General features: G+C 38.3%; 3 protein-coding genes and 1 non-coding gene across 7 annotated transcripts in view; 1 reads left to right on the forward strand and 3 right to left on the reverse strand.

Annotated features, from left to right (window-relative positions):
- The window catches only part of camk1b (calcium/calmodulin-dependent protein kinase Ib), a 33,310-nt gene extending 27,221 nt beyond the window's left edge, over positions 1–6,089 (reverse strand). Inside the window, exons 1-3 of one of the 3 annotated variants that reach the window (XM_077573312.1) lie at positions 5,988–6,089; positions 3,492–3,504; positions 126–239 (exon numbers count right to left, since the gene is read on the reverse strand). In XM_077573312.1, coding sequence (XP_077429438.1) covers positions 126–239; positions 3,492–3,502 — 125 coding nt within the window. In that variant the 5' untranslated portion in view covers positions 3,503–3,504; positions 5,988–6,089. The other 2 variants (XM_077573313.1, XM_077573314.1) reach the window with 2 other exon arrangements.
- Positions 6,090–7,635: 1,546 nt separating this feature from the next.
- On the forward strand, positions 7,636–15,224 carry nek4 (NIMA-related kinase 4). 2 transcript variants are annotated; one of them, XM_077574451.1, is made up of 16 exons: positions 7,636–8,099; positions 8,742–9,008; positions 9,086–9,283; positions 9,351–9,458; positions 9,580–9,734; positions 9,860–10,004; positions 10,651–11,232; positions 11,307–11,357; positions 12,356–12,496; positions 12,564–12,701; positions 13,612–13,678; positions 13,808–13,908; positions 14,001–14,074; positions 14,164–14,381; positions 14,452–14,588; positions 14,651–15,224. In XM_077574451.1, exons 1-16 carry the CDS (start codon positions 8,013–8,015, stop codon positions 14,795–14,797), a joined length of 2,616 nt encoding a protein of 871 aa, XP_077430577.1. In that variant the 5' UTR covers positions 7,636–8,012; the 3' UTR covers positions 14,798–15,224. The 2 variants fall into 2 exon arrangements, with proteins under 2 accessions (XP_077430577.1, XP_077430578.1); XM_077574452.1 differs by having other exon boundaries at positions 7,638–8,099; positions 14,746–15,224.
- Positions 15,225–15,818: 594 nt separating this feature from the next.
- spcs1 (signal peptidase complex subunit 1) lies at positions 15,819–16,815 on the reverse strand. Its single transcript, XM_077573759.1, has 4 exons — positions 16,675–16,815; positions 16,327–16,386; positions 16,158–16,244; positions 15,819–16,049 (listed from the first exon to the last, which is right to left on the reverse strand). Exons 1-4 carry the CDS (start codon positions 16,708–16,710, stop codon positions 15,924–15,926), a joined length of 309 nt encoding a protein of 102 aa, XP_077429885.1. The 5' UTR covers positions 16,711–16,815; the 3' UTR covers positions 15,819–15,923.
- A 523-nt stretch (positions 16,816–17,338) lies between these two features.
- trnag-ucc (transfer RNA glycine (anticodon UCC)) lies at positions 17,339–17,410 on the reverse strand. Its single transcript has one exon. It is a non-coding gene; the product is annotated as a tRNA-Gly (tRNA).
- Positions 17,411–17,840: the final 430 nt, after the last annotated feature.

Genomic DNA, 17,840 nt, shown 5'->3' on the forward strand with positions numbered 1-17,840 from the left:
TGGAAGTTGATTAAAAAAATGTGTCTGTACCAATAAATACTCTATTTACAAAGAATCAGAATTTTCTTTCATATATTTCATGGCACAGGCTATATGATATGATTTAAGGCACAAACCACACTTACGTTCCGAGGATATCTTTGAAGTCGTACTGCTCCTTCACATCTGATGTTTTCTTCTTCCAGGTATGGCAGTCGTCACCCAGCGGCATCTTCTTGTTATTACGGTCAGAAACGTTACTATAGACAAATAGGAGGAACAGGGGAAAGAAAATATATCATTACTAACCAAACTGTTTATGTCACATGTCATCCCTCAAATAAAATATAGTACTGTATTTCCCAAAAACTTGCAAGTAGTTTTTTGAGGTTGTGAGGTATCGTGGGACCATGGAGGTAATCGATTGCGACTCATGTTCACGTATGAGGTCATCTTGTCGCATTCATGTGACATCATCAGTCTCATGAAATAGATGCAGTGATGTGACTTCAGCCAAATAAGCATTACTTGACCAACTTACCACTCAATGAATACAAGTTATGTAGTGAACAAGGTAACCAAGGAGACTACCAGTGATGACGGTGACGGCTGAATCTGCTCATGTATCAGATATAATTCTGAACGAAAACCAGACTACATCTTAAAACAAATAAAATCTCTGCATGATATCCTATCTAGAAATACTCTTCCTGCTTTGCCTCCAGATAGAAACGTGTTTCATGCCTCTGGAGGCATTATGCTGTTGTTCTGTCAATAGTTTGATTTTTGGGGCTTGTTGTCCTGGGTTCGCATTAGCCCAGTTGGCATATGTTGGAGGCCACACTTTCTGCAGTGTAATAATGAAGTGTATACGTGACTGAATGTTGTAAATGAAACACCCCAGCAGTCGCACAATTTCAGGAAAAATCTATCTTTGAATTTGCATCGCGCAAGGCAAATCTCCGCTTCAAACCGGCTTGCAAGTCTTCAACATATCTCGTGAGACTTCAGCTCGCTGAGCATCTAACGGATGCACTAAAAATAAAGACGGTCTTAAAAACAAAATAGTGGTTGTCTTCTTATCTTTGTTCAGACACTTTATTATTGCCAGATTGGAATTTATGGTTTATATGGTAAAAGCCCTAAACCAGGTTAATTAGTAAACTTCACTTTGTTCAAGGGTAACGAGTGCACAGCTAATTCTTTGTTTAAAATGATTGGATTTAGACGTCCGTCCCCATCATACCTTTTGAGTGAGATTAATCACAGAGCACCTAGCTGCCAGAGACATCATCATCTAAACCCACAAAGTGTCTCGAACTCAAGGCCTGGCAAACTAAAATAGCCCAGTTCATATCAGCGTGCCTCACGCCTCCTCTGTTCCTGCTGCCGCAACTGCTTCCTTGTCAGGCCATATAAGAAGATGATGTAATATTCCGCTTGTTACAGACAATGAAATAGCCTCATAAATAATCTCCAATTAGCTCGGAGTCAGTTATCTATACAAGTGGAATTGTGTGAATGTGAGTGGTGATTAATGTGAAGTAATTTACATTATCTGGCAGTGGAACATCAATAGATGATATTCTATATACTTCACATTTGTCTCACTCTCACACACACACACATCAGGTGGCCCTCTTTCAGCCTTTGCCAGTAGTTCCATATGTGTCGTCATAGAAACCCAAATGGAGCTGCAATGGTATTTTGAGAGTCCAAATTGCTTTAGTGTCTCACAGCAGGTGGCAGCTGAGATGCAAATCACATGGTCACTTTGTTGGACGGGCACATGACATAATGACACGTTTTATACAACCACACGTGGTTAAAGGAATATGAATTTGCATAAGTCACCAGAGACAACAATACAGCAATCAGTCAATGTTAGTTATATATTTTGTAGCAGACATATTTGTCATGTTGCGACAAGGAGCTGCAAGGTTTGATAAGAATCTAAGATAACTGTACAAGGAAGTTTCTTTCAATGAAATATGAAACACGAGAATACGACATTTCTGCAGTAATGACTAAAGGGGAAACTAACAGCGTACAGTATGTAACAACTGAATCAACAATATTGTTTCCATTATTTACCTACTCGGGCACCAATTATGGACCGTCCATGAACAACATGCCAACATTGTTGAGCCAATACTCAATGCGACTAAAAGCTTTCAGGTACGTAAATGTTTAAATGCTTAGTTTTAGGGGTGGCGCAGTTCGGTCCTCAAGAGCCCCTATCCAGCCTGTTTTCCAAGTCTCCCTCCTTCAGCGCAGCTGAATCTAATGATCAGCTCATCAGCAAGCTTTGCAGAAGCCTGATAACGATCCTGATTATGAATCAGGTGTGTTAGTGGGAAAAAACATGGAAAACAGGTGGATGGATAGTGGCTCTCGAGGACCGAACTTGGCCACCTCTGGCTTAGATTGTCAGATTTTTTTTTTCCTGAATGATCCACGCTGCACTTCCTATTTCAACTCCACCATAAACATCAGCTTTGCAGATACAAATTGTGATGTGGAAAAGACATTACAATGCGGGAATTAAAAAATAGCCTTAAAAGGGAAGTCAACCTTAAACATTTCCTGTTAATAATATGCTATATGTGATCTCACTGGTCTAAACATGACATGCTGATTAATATTACATTTGTGGAATATGAGTTATGAAGCAAAATCCAACCATTTTTATCCATCTCAAGGGGCGGCCATTTTGCCACTTGCTGTTGACTGAAAATGACATCACAGTTGCTCAGGGCTCAGGCAACGACATCACAGCTCACTTATTATCCGAAACTGAGCAGTAATTGGTTGTTACTTGAGACCTGAGCAACTGTGATGTCATTTTCACTCGACGGCAAGTGACAAAATGGCCGCCTTCTGATATTGATAAAAACTGCTTGATCTTGCTACGCAACATTAACCAAACTACTTAGTATTTAGACTAGTAAGGCTGCATAGAACATATTATTAAGATTTTTTTTGGGGGGGGGGGTTGACTTCCCCTTTAAGAAAAAAAGCAAGCTGGTTTACTTTTTTGTGTGTAAATTCTTAGAATTAGAATCCAGTTAAAGTTGCGAAACAGGAAACCCGGAAAAAAAAGGAAATGACATCTAAATGTGGGGCTTTTTCTGAAACTGAACTACCACATTTTTAACTTCACTTTGGAATCTGTTGAACTACTTTAAAGTTATCTTCAAAAATAAAAATAAAATAAAAGTGCTATTAAATAAGGAGTAGACAGCAGAAAGTGAAAACATTGTAGCATACTTGTAGAAATATTTTTGAAAATGCGGGAAAAAAGAGGAGAGACACATGCGGGTACCATAAGAGAATTAATCATGTCCTGTGGTGACATGACCTTCGGTTTGTGGGTGGAGTCACGTTGCTTGCAATGGGGGAAAACTTGAGGTCAGAGGATCAGCAAAAAACACAGTCTCCAAGTCCAACATACACAACATGCAGCACACGGCCCTGTTGCAGGTGGACACAAAGAGAGTGACTGTACTCACTGGTTTCCCATTCCTGTGACGAGCATGGACAGAAGAGACAAACATACAAAGTACATACACAATAACAATAACACAATAACAATAACACGATGGCGTGTGCACTGTTCGACAGTGAACTTCGTTACACATGTTTACATCACAAACATACAAAGCAAACATTAAAAAGCCAACTTGGACGGATGATATTTGTCTTTTACCAGGTACAAATATTGTACCAGGCGCACCTGTGTCACATTGTTTATCTTGACAAACAATTTGTGGCACATCACCAAACTGCGAGGGAGGCAGCTGCCAACTTTCAAGCATGTAATTAAGTTCTAATGAGACACTTCCTTAAAGTGGATTCACTTTGCTGGAAGCTAAACAGCTGTTTTACAGTACACAATAGTTGGTATGTAAAGAATCAAAAAGCCATGTTGAAGGTATGGATGTTAACTCGACAAGCATGGTGAAAATGTACATCCTGTAGTCGTCTTAACATTTAACAGAAATGTTTCACACGCCTGTGGAATAATTTATTTGCACTGCACAGACAAGTTTATGCAAACAAAAAGCACAGTATAATCGAATCTACGGCCTTTTTGATCCGTTTATTGCTAGACAAAATTAGACTATGAAGCAAGTTTCAGATATGCCGCCAGAAAAGGAGAAGCACAGTCACCGATGCACTTTCAGCTTTTAGTTGAATGGGACAGACAGTCAAGCACAATAGGAAAATGAAAACACTCACAAGGAGCATGGAGGAGATGTTAACACTGAACTAAAACTAGACTGGCTCCAGGTTCTTGATGTCACTCATTAGGCCACACCCCTCAAAGGGAACCATCAACACACTGGGGCACATGAAGAAATAGGGGTGGGGAGTGGTATGCCAAGTGAACACCGTATTGAGACTCTAGTGTGCAACTAGTGGGTCACATTTAAAGGGAATAAAAGCAGCCGCTATGATTGGCCATGATATATATCGGCTGTGACCACTACCACAACGGTGCAGCCCTACTTCTCAGATCCACTTGCCGGCACTCAGCTGCAAAATTACCAACATCTGGTCTAACCCCCCTCTGCGCAGAGTTACGCTACGTGCCACACAGGAATCCATTAGTCAACAAAATAGAACCCAAAATGTGTGCTGTGCTTTTTCTTTAGCTAGTTAGCAACTATTATTCATTCGTGATGTCAACATATCACGAAAACCAGGGATTAACCGAGTATGTTTTTCTATTTATTTGCAGTTTTTTTTTGTGCACCCCCACCCCCAAAATTAAAAAAATATATCCAAAAATAGTATGAGTGTCACCAAAGGGAGTTTGACAAGAGAAGAATGTACACCGGAGAGTTGAAAAAAGAAAAAGCACCTTCAGGGCAGGAAGGGTCTAGCATGTGAATTCCAATCAGTGGGGTTGACTAGCAAACCAGTAACCTGCCAAAAACCGCCTACTAATGTATTGTGACTTGTCACCAAAGAATGTTTTAAAGTTTTACAGTACATCAGTAGTTGACTCCTTTTTACACTTGTCTGACTGTTAAGAACGGTATTATGCTATTTAGAACAATATTGGACACTAATTAATATAGGCTTTATAACGGTGACAGTTTGACTCTGGTGTGGACTAATTAAATTTATCTTATAGTGGATTGTGTTCAACTTTTTAGATTCCACTTTATTCATCTCTACTGTATTTAAATGTTTCTAAGCAGCAGCATTCTTAATTTTGTTGTACAGTAGGCTGTTGTATATATGACCAATTATTTGACTGATCACATAATGCAGAAAATGAAATCGTTTATAATTCTGACATATTTATTGTATAAATAGTAGAGTGGTTTATGACACCTATGCTGGAATGTAAACAAACACTGACCTTTCGGTTTCTGCTCTGAGAAAAAAAAAACTTGAATACAGTAACATCATCGAAGTCACCAAAGTCATAATTGCGCAAAAACTACACAACATTTTTACTTTATAGCTAGTGACAATCATGAAATGCTCCAGTGCACACACAAACACGCACCAACAAGCACTGGCACGGATTTCCTGTTTGTTCACTTGTCACTCCTGTCAACATAGCACCACCAGGGGCCCCTAAATGTCAAATTCTTGCACCGCTTATACAAGCTGCAAATCTGCTTTATCAATTGATAAGAAGATGAGGGAAGGGGGTGGGTGGCGTGAGTCGAGTAAAATAAAGGATATACTTGAGGTTATATTTAGGGACAGCAATAGAATAAACACGTTAGGTCATGTTTACGCAGAAACCATGTCATCTGACTCCAGGATTAATAAAGCCGCTTATAGAGATGTATGCGAGGGCTACGTGCAACCGCTCCTGCTACAGTCCACTCGTTTAATACAGAAATTAAAGCAAAACCAAAGTCCCAACAGAGTAAATATTGAGCGCGCCTTCTTCACATGTCAATAACTGAACACGCGACATTTTTGCAGTCTGCAAGACTCTAATATATATATTTTTAAAAGTACCAGGTAGTCTGTCCTACCTGCGGCGTGACAACGGGAGATATCCGGTGACCGAGCTCCGCGCGCTTCTGTCCTCGAACCGCCGACTCGCCCACGGCTTCTCTCTATCGGCCAAGGGGCGGAGCTACGTTAACGTCATGAGGAAGCGGGGGAGAATTTTGCATCAATCAGCGGAGGAGCTGGGGCACACAGGTAAACGCTTGCCACGCTATTGGCCACCTCGACTTTTCCACCTGTCATTTTTATGATCTATTACTGTATATATGTCATTAAGATGTACCTCGCAGTGGTTTAGAAATTAGAGCTCAGGATCTCAGACTCAGACTAGCAAAGACTTCTTCAGATGCTGTCCTAAAGCTATCAGAAGCATTTACCTACATTTACAACCTAAATTCTAACGTTTGCTCCATGGAATTGCATACACTCTTAAAAACAGTTGGGTCGAAAATAACCCAATTTGAATCAAAAAAGGACCCTGCTTTTTGGGTTGAACCTGCAGCATCAAAAATACCCCCATTTGGTCCAAAATTGGACCAACTCACTACTTGGGTCAATTTAACCCAATTTTTGGATTGCTTTTTTATTTTAATTTTTTTACAAAACAGCATTTCATTTTATTTATTTTCTTACAAAATAACCCTCCAAAATTGGGTTGCTTTGTAAACAACTCAAAGTTGGGTCCCAAGTAGCGGCTTGGTCCAATTTTTGATGGAAATTGGGTTATTTATAATGAAGAAATTTAAGGGTGCAAAAAGTTGAATGGAATGAATAACCCACAACAAAACCCTTTTTTAAAATGTCGTTTTTTGTACAAAACAACCCAATATTATGTGTTGTTTTGTGGGTTATTCATTTGAAACAACTTTTGGCGTTAAAAAAACCCTCAAAAAATTGGATTGTCCTTTTTTGACCCATTTGGGTTATTTTTAACTCAACTTTTTCTTTTAGAGTGTCCAGCAGTCTATTCTCTTTTTCTACTTCCAGCAGTGTATGTGCAATTGTGCATGTTATTTATCCAATCAGGTGGATTAAGTTGGGTAAATCCTCACTGAAGGCTCAAGAACCAAATGCACAGACTGCCAAAGGTAGGCTACCTAATAAAGTGATAACACATCTTCCTTGCATTTGCCATTTAGCTTCTACTTGGTTAATGTGTAGCTAACGTTACATACTGTATGGCGCTTTGTTGTCATGGATCAAGTGTCTCCTACAGGGATGGGCAACGTTTGTGGTCAAACTTAGGGCTAAGCATTGATTTTTAAAAGCAGAATGATGGGCCAGGTCAGTCACTGCTTGGTAAGATGAAGGCAAAAATGCAAAATATTGTATTTTAAAAACAAAAATACTGAATAACACACATTTTTTGTTCGAGATGAGTAAAAATGCATATATTTTTTAATAAACTATTATTTTTTATTTATTTATTTATTTTGGGTGTGGGGGGGTCTTTAATCTGATTTGTTTTTGTACAAAAGCTTTCTCTCTCATTATGTGCATGTGGGCCTAATGAAGTGACAGCTCACCTGTTGCATTTGCCATTTAGCTTGTGCCTAGTTAATGTGTGGCGAACGTTATGTACATCACATTATTGTAATGGATCAAGTATCAATAGCATTGCCACCATTTTAATTATAGTATTCATGTAGAGTAGAACACCTCAATCTCGGGAGTTATATTAAGAATTGTGCTGTGTAAATGACGCTGGCAAAGGCTGCCACCTACTGTCTCAAAAAAATAAAATAAAATGCTAGCAGTTTTGTTTTTCAATCGGTAGATGGCAGTAGCTGCTTTTGGAGTGCTTTACGAACCTTGCTGCGGTCGTCTGCTGCCAGTTGCCTAGTGACTCCACTGATGGTTTCCTGCTTTTCAAAATCCAATCTCCCCATTATATCACGCTCGTCTCCAACTTTTAAAGAACTCATCTCATTATGATTTTTGTCGGCTTTCTAGTTGCATTATGGGTTGCATAAACACATATCCTCTCGGAGCGAATGTTGAGTAACTTCTGTGTCGTCCGGCACGGTTATGAAGAGCCTTGAAGAAAGATGGATAATTATATTTTCATCAGGGTGGTTGGGAAGGGAAGCTACGGGGAGGTGAACCTGGTGAAGCACAGAACAGACCGAAAACAGGTGAGATGCGTATGGAATCGTAATTATTATGTACCTAAGACTCTTTGGGTACAGCTAGCGTTGTGTAGCAGCTAGCCTTGAAGTGCTAAGTTTGTTTCTAAGTATTTTTGTAAGGCTATGGAGCGAACTGAGCCTATTCATATTACCAATATAAAGTACAAGGCAAGCGTTATGAGCACCTAAAGAAATGTGATGTAGAACCAATTAGTAGCAGTGTTAGTAGTACACTCCAATTATTTTTTAAAGTCATTTTGGCAGCATGACTGTTTCAAGCTGTTTGGAGCATTTTACCACACATCTACTGTACTGATAGTGATTCACCTTTATTATATTTATCTTCATTCGCAGTTCTCCAATTGCTGTTTTGTTTCAAAGCTTTAAAATATTATGCAGCCTTGAGATTACAAACATTGATGAAGTGTGTAAATACATACTGACAATCACTAACAAATTGAATTTGCAGCAATCTCAGATAGTACACAGTGTACCCCAACTCACCCAGTACCCTTTGATTATAAGTCGTAAATAAAATGGCCAAGTGGATACGATGACAACCATATTTTCAGTATATTTATGTGTCAACAAATATTATAAAGCATCATGATGAAATATTGTTATTTTCTTCCATTGCCTACCCTGCAGTATGTCATAAAGAAGCTCAATTTAACCACTTCCTCAAAACGGGAACGTCGGGCTGCGGAACAGGAGGCGCAGCTTCTATCCCAGCTACGACATCCCAACATCGTAACATACAGAGAATCCTGGGAAGGAACGGACCTCCAACTTTATATCGTGATGGGCTTCTGTGAAGGTGGCGACCTTTACCACAGACTCAAACAGCAAAAGGGCGAGCTGCTACCAGAGAGGCAGGTAGTGGAGTGGTTTGTCCAAATTGCCATGGCACTCCAGGTATGTTGCATGTACACGTGAAGCCAAATCACAAACACAAGCGGACCTGGAGTCACTTCTTTTGCATCCACTTTCAGTACCTTCATGAAAGGAACATTCTGCACCGAGACCTTAAAACACAGAACATCTTTCTGACACGGACCAACATAATCAAAGTTGGCGACCTCGGCATCGCACGAGTGCTGGAGAACCAGAATGATATGGCCAGCACACTTATCGGGACCCCTTACTACATGAGTCCAGAGCTTTTCTCTAATAAGCCCTACAATCACAAGGTATCACCTTTATCTCATCTTACTGTTCTCTACTGGAAGGCTTGACAATTTTTTTTCATTTTTCCAGTCAGACGTGTGGGCCCTGGGTTGCTGTGTGTATGAAATGGCCACACTAAAACATGCCTTCAATGCCAAGGATATGAACTCACTGGTCTATCGTATTGTGGAAGGAAGGGTAGGCTCTATTATTCTGTCTTACTTGTGGATAAGGAGATGGCGGGCTCCGACTTTTAAGCGTCAACTGTAGCACGGGCACTATACATCAAGTCTTTTTAATTACTGTTTTCTTCTCTCAGCTACCGCAGATGCCAAGTAAGTACGACCCCCAGCTAGGAGAACTAATTAAGAGCATGCTGTGCAAAAAGCCAGATGACAGGCCGGATGTCAAACTTATCCTGAGACAACCTTACATCAAGCGACAAATTGCCATGTTCCTAGAGGCTACCAAGGAGTAAGTTAGAAAGACAAATCATTTGCATTTGTTAGTTCAGAATTTGCCTTTGTCACACAAAAGTTGATAGTAACCTCTTCCAGTTGTGTTGCTTCTTCATCCGTTTGTATGTTTTTGTTCCTTAGAAAAACTGCTAAGTCAAGAAAGAATGTTGCCGTCGGCAGCAGTGACAACAGAAGCAACGATGTAGCCAATGTGTCACAGCCGCCGCCAAAACCTGAGCGACGAGCTCCAAGTCCTCAGCAGGAACACATTCCCAGGTTGAAACAGGTTGGTGGATGTGTAAATGTTTTATTACGTTAATTGAAAGAAAAAAAACGTGAAAAATAGTCCATTAGCAAGAAGTATTAAGGTACACCTCCTAACCAATTAATCTGATCTGTAATCCTAATCTTTCATCATGACAAGACATCATTGGCTGGAACAGTTGGGAGAAGAATGTCCTATTCCCTTGCAGCATGAGGTCATAAAGGCATATTATGTATGAATTGGATGCGCTCCATGACCTCAAACATCTTTGAACTAGAACAAATGAGTCAATAGCATCATAAAAAAGACCCTTTAAAACCTCCTCAATTCACCCCAAAAAATTACGATTTTCAATTGAGCTCCATAATCACTGTGTTAAATAGATTGCATTTAGATATGCATATTGGTCAAGCTCTCACCTTTCAACTGGACTGTGTACATGCACAAAGCAAGATATGGAAGCTTTTTGACACGGTGGACAATGACAGGGTGGACATTATAATGTTAATGTTAGCATTTAATGAATATTACTTAAGCAATAAGATCCAACAAATCTACAAGCATATGTTGAGTTTTAAAAGCCTAAATAAATATTTGAATACACTAATTTGTTTTTGTTATATCGATATTTGTTGGCAATTATGTTTTATGTTTATTCATTCTACAGAAAGAAAAGCCACAGCTTCCGCAAAAGCACAATGATCCCACAAACTGCATCCCAGTTCAGATCACTCCACCGTCCAGGCCGTCCTCACCCGACGCTCTCAAAAGCAGCATCGCATCCATGGCAACCATCAGCAAAATCCAAGTTGACATGTATCCACAGGAGGATGCAGATGCGATAAAGAGGCCATTGGAGACACCTCACTTAGCTGTGTCCTGCCACCAGGCTGAGAGAAAGGAGCCCTCTCTCCCTCCTACGCATGTTAAGCCCCCACTAAAGCCTGCATCAGCAGCTGGCAAAAGGGGAGTAGATGAGAGGAAAGTATCAAATGGCTTTCGTCCATTTGAGGACACCTTTTCTGTCTTTGAGAAAAAAGTGGCAGCTAATGATGAAAAGGATGACACAATGGAGCTACTTAGAGAAGCTAACATGCCGGACCTGAAACTAGAAGTGGAGCAAGAAACAGATTTAGAAAAGCGATCTTCACACAGAATCACCATGCAAAAAGTGGAGGCAAATATGGAGTGTAAATATGATTCCGTGAAACCTGTCAATGGAGCTTTAACAAGACTTACACACATACAAGTAAGTTCAATTCTCAATTGAGATGTGTTTTGGTCATTGCAAGAGAATCATCATGCGTTTTGTTGCCTTTTTAGGATAATTTGGAATCAACGGAAAAGCTGCTAGAACCGCTGCCTCCAACAGTTGTAAGAAAATTGTCCTCATTCCTTCAGCTTTTATAACTGTTGAAGGTCCCATGCCATCAAAAATAAATAAATAATATATATATATATTAATAATAATAATTTTAAAAAAGTATACATATATATATATATATATATATATATATATATACATATATATATATATATATATATATATATATATATATATATATATATATATATATATATATATATATATATATATATATATTAATAATAATAATTTTTAAAAAGTATATATATATATATATATATATATATACATAAAATGTAATATTATTATTATTAATCTAGTAATTAGAACTGCTCGATTACGAAGAAAATATTAATCTGGATTATTTTTGGTAATAATTGAAATCACGATTAAGATGATCATTTATTTTTTGGTACAAAACAAGAAACATTTTTTAAATATTAAGAGAAATAAAATTCTCTGAAACACTATAATTATGCAAGTTCCTTTTGGATGAAGCAAAATGTATTAAAATAGTTATTTTAAAATTAAAAAAAGGTGCAAATGTATAAATTTAAACAACTCAAAATTAGTATTAATCTTATTTTTTACAATTATGCAGATTTTGTAATTGTGGAGTGTAATAATTGAAATAGCAATTGAATTTCGATTAATTGCACAGCACTTCTAGTAATTTATTTTCTTATGGCTCTGATGTATTTATTGTAAGATTATCATTGTTTCACTATTGCGTTTGTCTCCTGGATGTACCTCCAATTCAGATTAAATGGACATAACAAATGTTAACGAGAATGCCGACCACTCAAGATGCCAGGTGTTATTGACCAACTAAAATAGCTTGAAAAAGGCCATCGTGGGCATTTCTTACCCACATGACCAAATAATTTTTACCCAATAAAAGGACATCAACGATAAAAAAAAAAAAAAAACTTGCAGCTTGGGACCTTTAAAAGATGTTTATGTACTGTACTGGAAAGTGTTAACTACTGTAATTGTATGTGTTAAGGAACCTCCTGAAGAAGAGTTTCCCTTACAAATCAACACACAGAATGTGTCCCGTGCGCTGGTTGTCACAGCCCAAGAACCTGCTGTCTCACTTAAGTACAGTTGGAGAGAAACAAGACAGACAGATGCTGATCAACAGAAGGTAACATACTGTAGTCAATGAATTCCTGTCTAGAAAGTTAGTTTGAAATATATTTTTGATCATTTAGCCTAAAGCTCGCAGACCTCTGCCTCCACGTCCTATCGAGCCGTCATTAGAACCGAGGAAGAGAAACACAGAGGGCAAGAAATCGAATGAGAATGAAGCATCGAAATCTTGTGGGGACGGATTATTTCATCTGCCAAAGGTACAATGCTTCGTTTGTTTATTTATTTACACACTCCTGATATGGAGAACTTTTACACATGTTCATTTTTATTCAGCCAGCATCAGGTTATCACCAGTGTCAGATTATTGATTTGATGTAGTGAGTAATTATGTGGGTGACATCCGCATTGGAGTTCTGATGCTGCGGGTTGGAATCCAGGTTCTGTCCTTCCTGTGTGGCATTTTCATGTTACATGCGTTTTTTTCCAAATACTTTCTTCCCACATTCCAAAAACGTAGGTTCACTAAATACTCAGAATTGTCTTTTTGGGTTTAAAGGTGATTGTGAATGGTGGTTTTTGAAAGATGACCTTTATTCTTGTAATCTTTTGCGTGTTCAAATAAATCAAAGATGAGATTCTTGTGAAGAGGGTCCTTGCAAGGTTGAATTATTACAGAGATCTCTGGTCACACAATTGCATATCACCCAAGCAGTGTCATCCAAGATGTGTGTCTGCTCTTTTGCCCACACAGCCTTTTTATTCAAAACAACAGGAAACGCCTCTGTCCTCCCGTGAGGTACAGAATGAGATTGCATTTTTCCAGTATACTAGATCGTCCTTGAACTTTTGAAAACCGGATTTCTGACGAACAGGAACTAGACTTCTTAAATAAACAAACAAAACATATTAACTTTCTCATGTCTGGGAAAACAGTAGAAAATATATCAAGAATGTCAAAAGCATTACTCATCAGGTTATATTAGGTTAACATAATTACACCTACATCAACACATCTATAATGAAATGCAAAACAGGTAAAATATAAAATAAAACAGTAAAAATGTTAACAATGTCAACATTTTCCTATTTGATCAACTGAAATACGCTCCAGCTCACCCGCAAGACTCATGAGAACAAGTGATAATAAACCTAAATGTCAATTTCCAGGAGCGTCCTCTTTCTGCCAGGGAGAGAAGACGACTGAGGCACTCGCAAGACACTGCCTGCCAATCAGGTACAGTCCAAATATTGTTTTAGTCCTCCTTTTGAAAGAACAACAAAATGAAAATCAGTACAATTATATTTTGTGGCATTTTCATTTGACAAAATATGACACTTCAAACTATGATAATTCTTCCTCCAGCTGCTGTAAGAGCATCTCATGATGTCACTGCTTCCAAGACCCAACACTACAACGTTCCAATTTCCGACTCTGCTTCAGATTTTATTAGTCAGACCAATAAGGTACGACACACACTTAAGGTTTCTTGTACTTTTTGGAGGTTTTCTAAAAGCAGAAATGACAAATGTGAAAACTTTGGTGTGATTCACTGAAGCGGGAAAAGGACGAAGACGAGTACAGCTCTTCCACAAGCTCCACAGAGCATGCAGAAGGAGATGGCAGGGAAAGGTGAGGCAGTACAGCAGAGAAAGACCTCAGAATAAACTTTTTTTTTTTTTTAAAGTGCATTATTCACGTTATAAGATTGTTCTGTGCAGGAAAGCCGAATCCACAGACATGCAGGATTTAGTCCAAATGATGACCCAAACTTTGAGGATGGTTGGTGGGAATGATGTGACCGGGGTGGACAAAAATGAGTTTGGCTCTACATTGTTGCCAGAATTCAAACTGAACAGGAAGTACAGGGACACCCTGGTGCTCCACGGCAAGGCTCGACAGGAAGCAGAGAACTTGTCACTGGGTGAAATCCCAATAGGTCGGATATTACAATCAAACGTCCACCGTCACCTTTGCGGTGCGTTTACTACATTTTCCATTCATTAAAGGCTCCAAGTCCGGCCCAGCCAAGATCAGGAGGGCCATCGAGCTCCTGAGAACTGATGTAGTGAAGGGTCTGGGGGTCAAGCTCTTGGACAAAGTCTTGGAGATCATGGAGAAGGAGGACGATGATGATAAACGAGAAGTATGATTTTAGAAATGCTCCAAATGAGGCGCACTTTGACTACATGACTGTTTTTTTTTCAGAGTGCAAAATTGAAAGCTAATCTAATTGATGAAGATGAAAAGGGTCAAGAGGACAAGAGCATAAATCGTACTCATTCCTTTGTCTCTCACTGCAGCTGTGCCTTCGTCAGCAGATGGGTGATGACAAGTATCATGCTTATGCTGTGATGGTGAGACAACTGAAATTCTTTGAGGAAGTCGCCTTCGAGGTTTAGAAAAACACAGTAATTTTTTTTTATTTTTTAAATTGACTTTAGAGCTTTCACCAATGAGGCAAGTGCCATGACAAGTGCCACTTCCTGCCTATTTTTGCATTTACACCATGTGAAACAATGAAATGTAAATAACTGTACAAGATTATTTATATCCTTATAGTTTAGAATTTTTCTCAATGTCTATGCAAACATCTTCAATTACTTTGAAAGGACTTCACGTAACTACTTGCTGTAATGGAGTACTTAGTTTGTTAATTTATTATGTGAGCCAGAGTACCATGTATCTTTTGATAATTACTTATTTTTTATTTGTCGAATACACAATGTAGACATGTTGTATCATAGATATTAACAATAAAATTATTTCTGATAAAACCTTGCCTATAATGTTATAGCCTTGTCCTTCATAGTTCTTGTAGCGTTGCAATACAGTTGCGCAGGGGTCTATATGTTGTGGCTATAATGCCCAAAGCGCCCTTTTTAAAAATATATATATATTAGGTATTTGGACAATGGCCTGTATTTTATTTCAAAGGATTTGAGGAAAAAGCAATGATTAATATTGAGATTTTAAGATTTAACCCAAGATGTCTTAGCACCATTGCTTTCATTTTCCCTATTGAGACAAAAAGTGATATACTGCAATTGTTAATGTGACCATGTTCAATACAATAAATGGATGACAAGACAACCCTTTACATCCAACGGCTGTCTTAAATCTGGAGTACATGGATATCACAGAATAAAGTATCCTGCCTGGATACAGACATCAATCAGGCCACGTGAATGCTTATTTAAAAATATGTATTTGCCTGTACCAAATAATCTCGCAGTATAGGGTCATTGTCCATCTGCACCATAAAAACTGAGTTGTTGCTGTTGGTAGCCACAGTATCAATAAACACCATTTAACCCATTTCATTATGACGCTGCCTCCACTAAGTTTCACACGTGGTAAGAATAGTGACAACATATCAGCCACACAAAATTTTATTGGACATGTATTTCAGACTGTAACATGGGTTGCGAGAACACATTTCCAACGTAAAAAGATGTATCAATAACTGGAAGATCCAGAGTTACTTGTGTTTCTTTTTCTTTTGACTCTCCTGGGGCTTTTGATTGGATTCTGCACTGTTCTCTGGAATAACAGGTTGCCACGGCAGGGGATGCCTTCTGTACATTGGCCATGGGGGCAGGGTCAGCTTTAAAAAAAAAATATATATATATATATATATATATATATATATACACATTAGTGCATACACATTTTAAACATCACAAGTGCAAGATGGAAAATAGTCTTAACTCACAATGCATGACACAACAAATCCAACCAGGACTACGTATACAGTGTATCCAAATTGTTGAATGATGAGGCCATACACGAATCCAACCACCTAGAGGGGACAAACCAAACGCACAAGGTGAGAACTGGAATGCTTGGTTGATCTAAATGCGTTGATATAGTTGCATATTTACCGCAGAGACAAGGATTATCCCTTGGAAAATCTGTTCAGACAGTTTCTGTCCTTTGTAATCCTACAACAAATTGGAGAAAATCAACATCACCGTTTATGCAACCCCATAACATTAAAGCAGGTGGTGAATCCCTATTACAACCACTTAAGCAGAATTAAGCATCGATTGTAAACATTACTGTAACTCAAACAAATTACAAACGGGTGTAAGACCCGCCAACGACATGTACATATTGCATTCAAGCTGCATCGGATGAGGTTGGCCGTACGGTTTCGCAAAACCAAACAGGCAAACGACCTCAAACTGGATCATACTGTGATACAATAACATAAATCCAATCAAATTTACCATATGTGTCGGGATTGAGTTAAATATCGACAGCATATTTCTTGTTAAATCCGAACAGCCTGCGCAATAGAATTTCCGGCAAGAAAAGATACGTCACCGTAGACATCAGAAGACGGTCCCATATCTTCTTCTTATAAATTTTGGCCGGTTGACAGACAACGCAATGGTACATTTTCGCCACCTACTGGTTCGGAATGTTGACAAAAAATAAAAACGTTAGGATAAACACTACATACGTTCATCAGTTGTGTTTGTTTGAGAATTAGAAATCGATAAAAAATATCCTTATAACGCTTATTTACTGAATAATTTTGTAGAATATATATAATATTTGAGCACGCATTTTCTCTATCAAGGTCCCCTTTCCACTGCACACTACTGTCATGTCCTTTTGATGAACTGGAATCTATCTGAGAATAATTATGCCATGATCCATTTGACGTCACACGTTTCGGTTTTATTTTAGAAATATTTTCAGCCAGTGTAAATATTATACGAAAGCACGATTTACTTTGCAGACTTTGTGAGTGATGCTGAAAGATCATAAGAGTAGCTCTCGGAAGTAATATTGGTATTTGTAAATACGGTGGGGAAAAAACAACTTAAAATTAACTACAGTCGTACTTAGTGAAGTATAGCTATCTACTCAGAAAAGAAAACAATCTGCGTTGGCCGGGAATCGAACCCGGGTCAACTGCTTGGAAGGCAGCTATGCTCACCACTATACCACCAACGCTGTGTTACACTAATGCAAAATTTGAATCTATATAATAACTTAATTACAAAGCGTTGGCTTACGTTATAATGTATTTACAATGCTGAAATTAGAAAAGTTTCGGCACGTAAATTACATTTATTTTTCGTTTCGGGCAGGATTCAAATCCCTTCATCTAAAAGACGCAATATAATTATATTTTACTCTGGTCTCTGGTCTGAATGCAAGATAAATATGTTTTCCAGCTGTCAGTGTCGAATATAGGATTACTCAACTGCACGTTGTTGTTGTTGTTGTTTTTTTAAAGATACATCTAAATTCGTTTCAAACTATTTACATGAAATATTATAGAGTATTGGGTTTAAAAAAAAGTTATTAAGAAAAACAAATGTGACCCACTAATGCTAATGTATATGGGCTAGCTAAATCATTGCCAGTCAACAATATAATC

This window comes from Vanacampus margaritifer, chromosome 8 (genome assembly GCF_051991255.1).
Source record: "Vanacampus margaritifer isolate UIUO_Vmar chromosome 8, RoL_Vmar_1.0, whole genome shotgun sequence".
In the NCBI taxonomy this organism is placed as follows: Eukaryota; Metazoa; Chordata; class Actinopteri; order Syngnathiformes; family Syngnathidae; genus Vanacampus; species Vanacampus margaritifer.

Bases quoted from the DNA above. Each gene is read 5' to 3' on its own strand.
- nek4 (XM_077574451.1), top strand. From the start codon at position 8,013: ATGGATAATTATATTTTCATCAGGGTGGTTGGGAAGGGAAGCTACGGG. The intron at 8,100-8,741 runs GTGAGATGCGTA...CCTACCCTGCAG, and splicing joins ACAGAACAGACCGAAAACAG to TATGTCATAAAGAAGCTCAA. The intron at 12,702-13,611 runs GTACAATGCTTC...GTCAATTTCCAG, and splicing joins GATTATTTCATCTGCCAAAG to GAGCGTCCTCTTTCTGCCAG.
- spcs1 (XM_077573759.1), bottom strand. From the start codon at position 16,710: ATGCTGTCGATATTTAACTCAATCCCGACACATATG. The intron at 16,387-16,674 runs GTAAATTTGATT...AATTTGTTGTAG, and splicing joins ACTCAATCCCGACACATATG to GATTACAAAGGACAGAAACT. The intron at 16,245-16,326 runs GTAAATATGCAA...TGTCCCCTCTAG, and splicing joins GGATAATCCTTGTCTCTGCG to GTGGTTGGATTCGTGTATGG.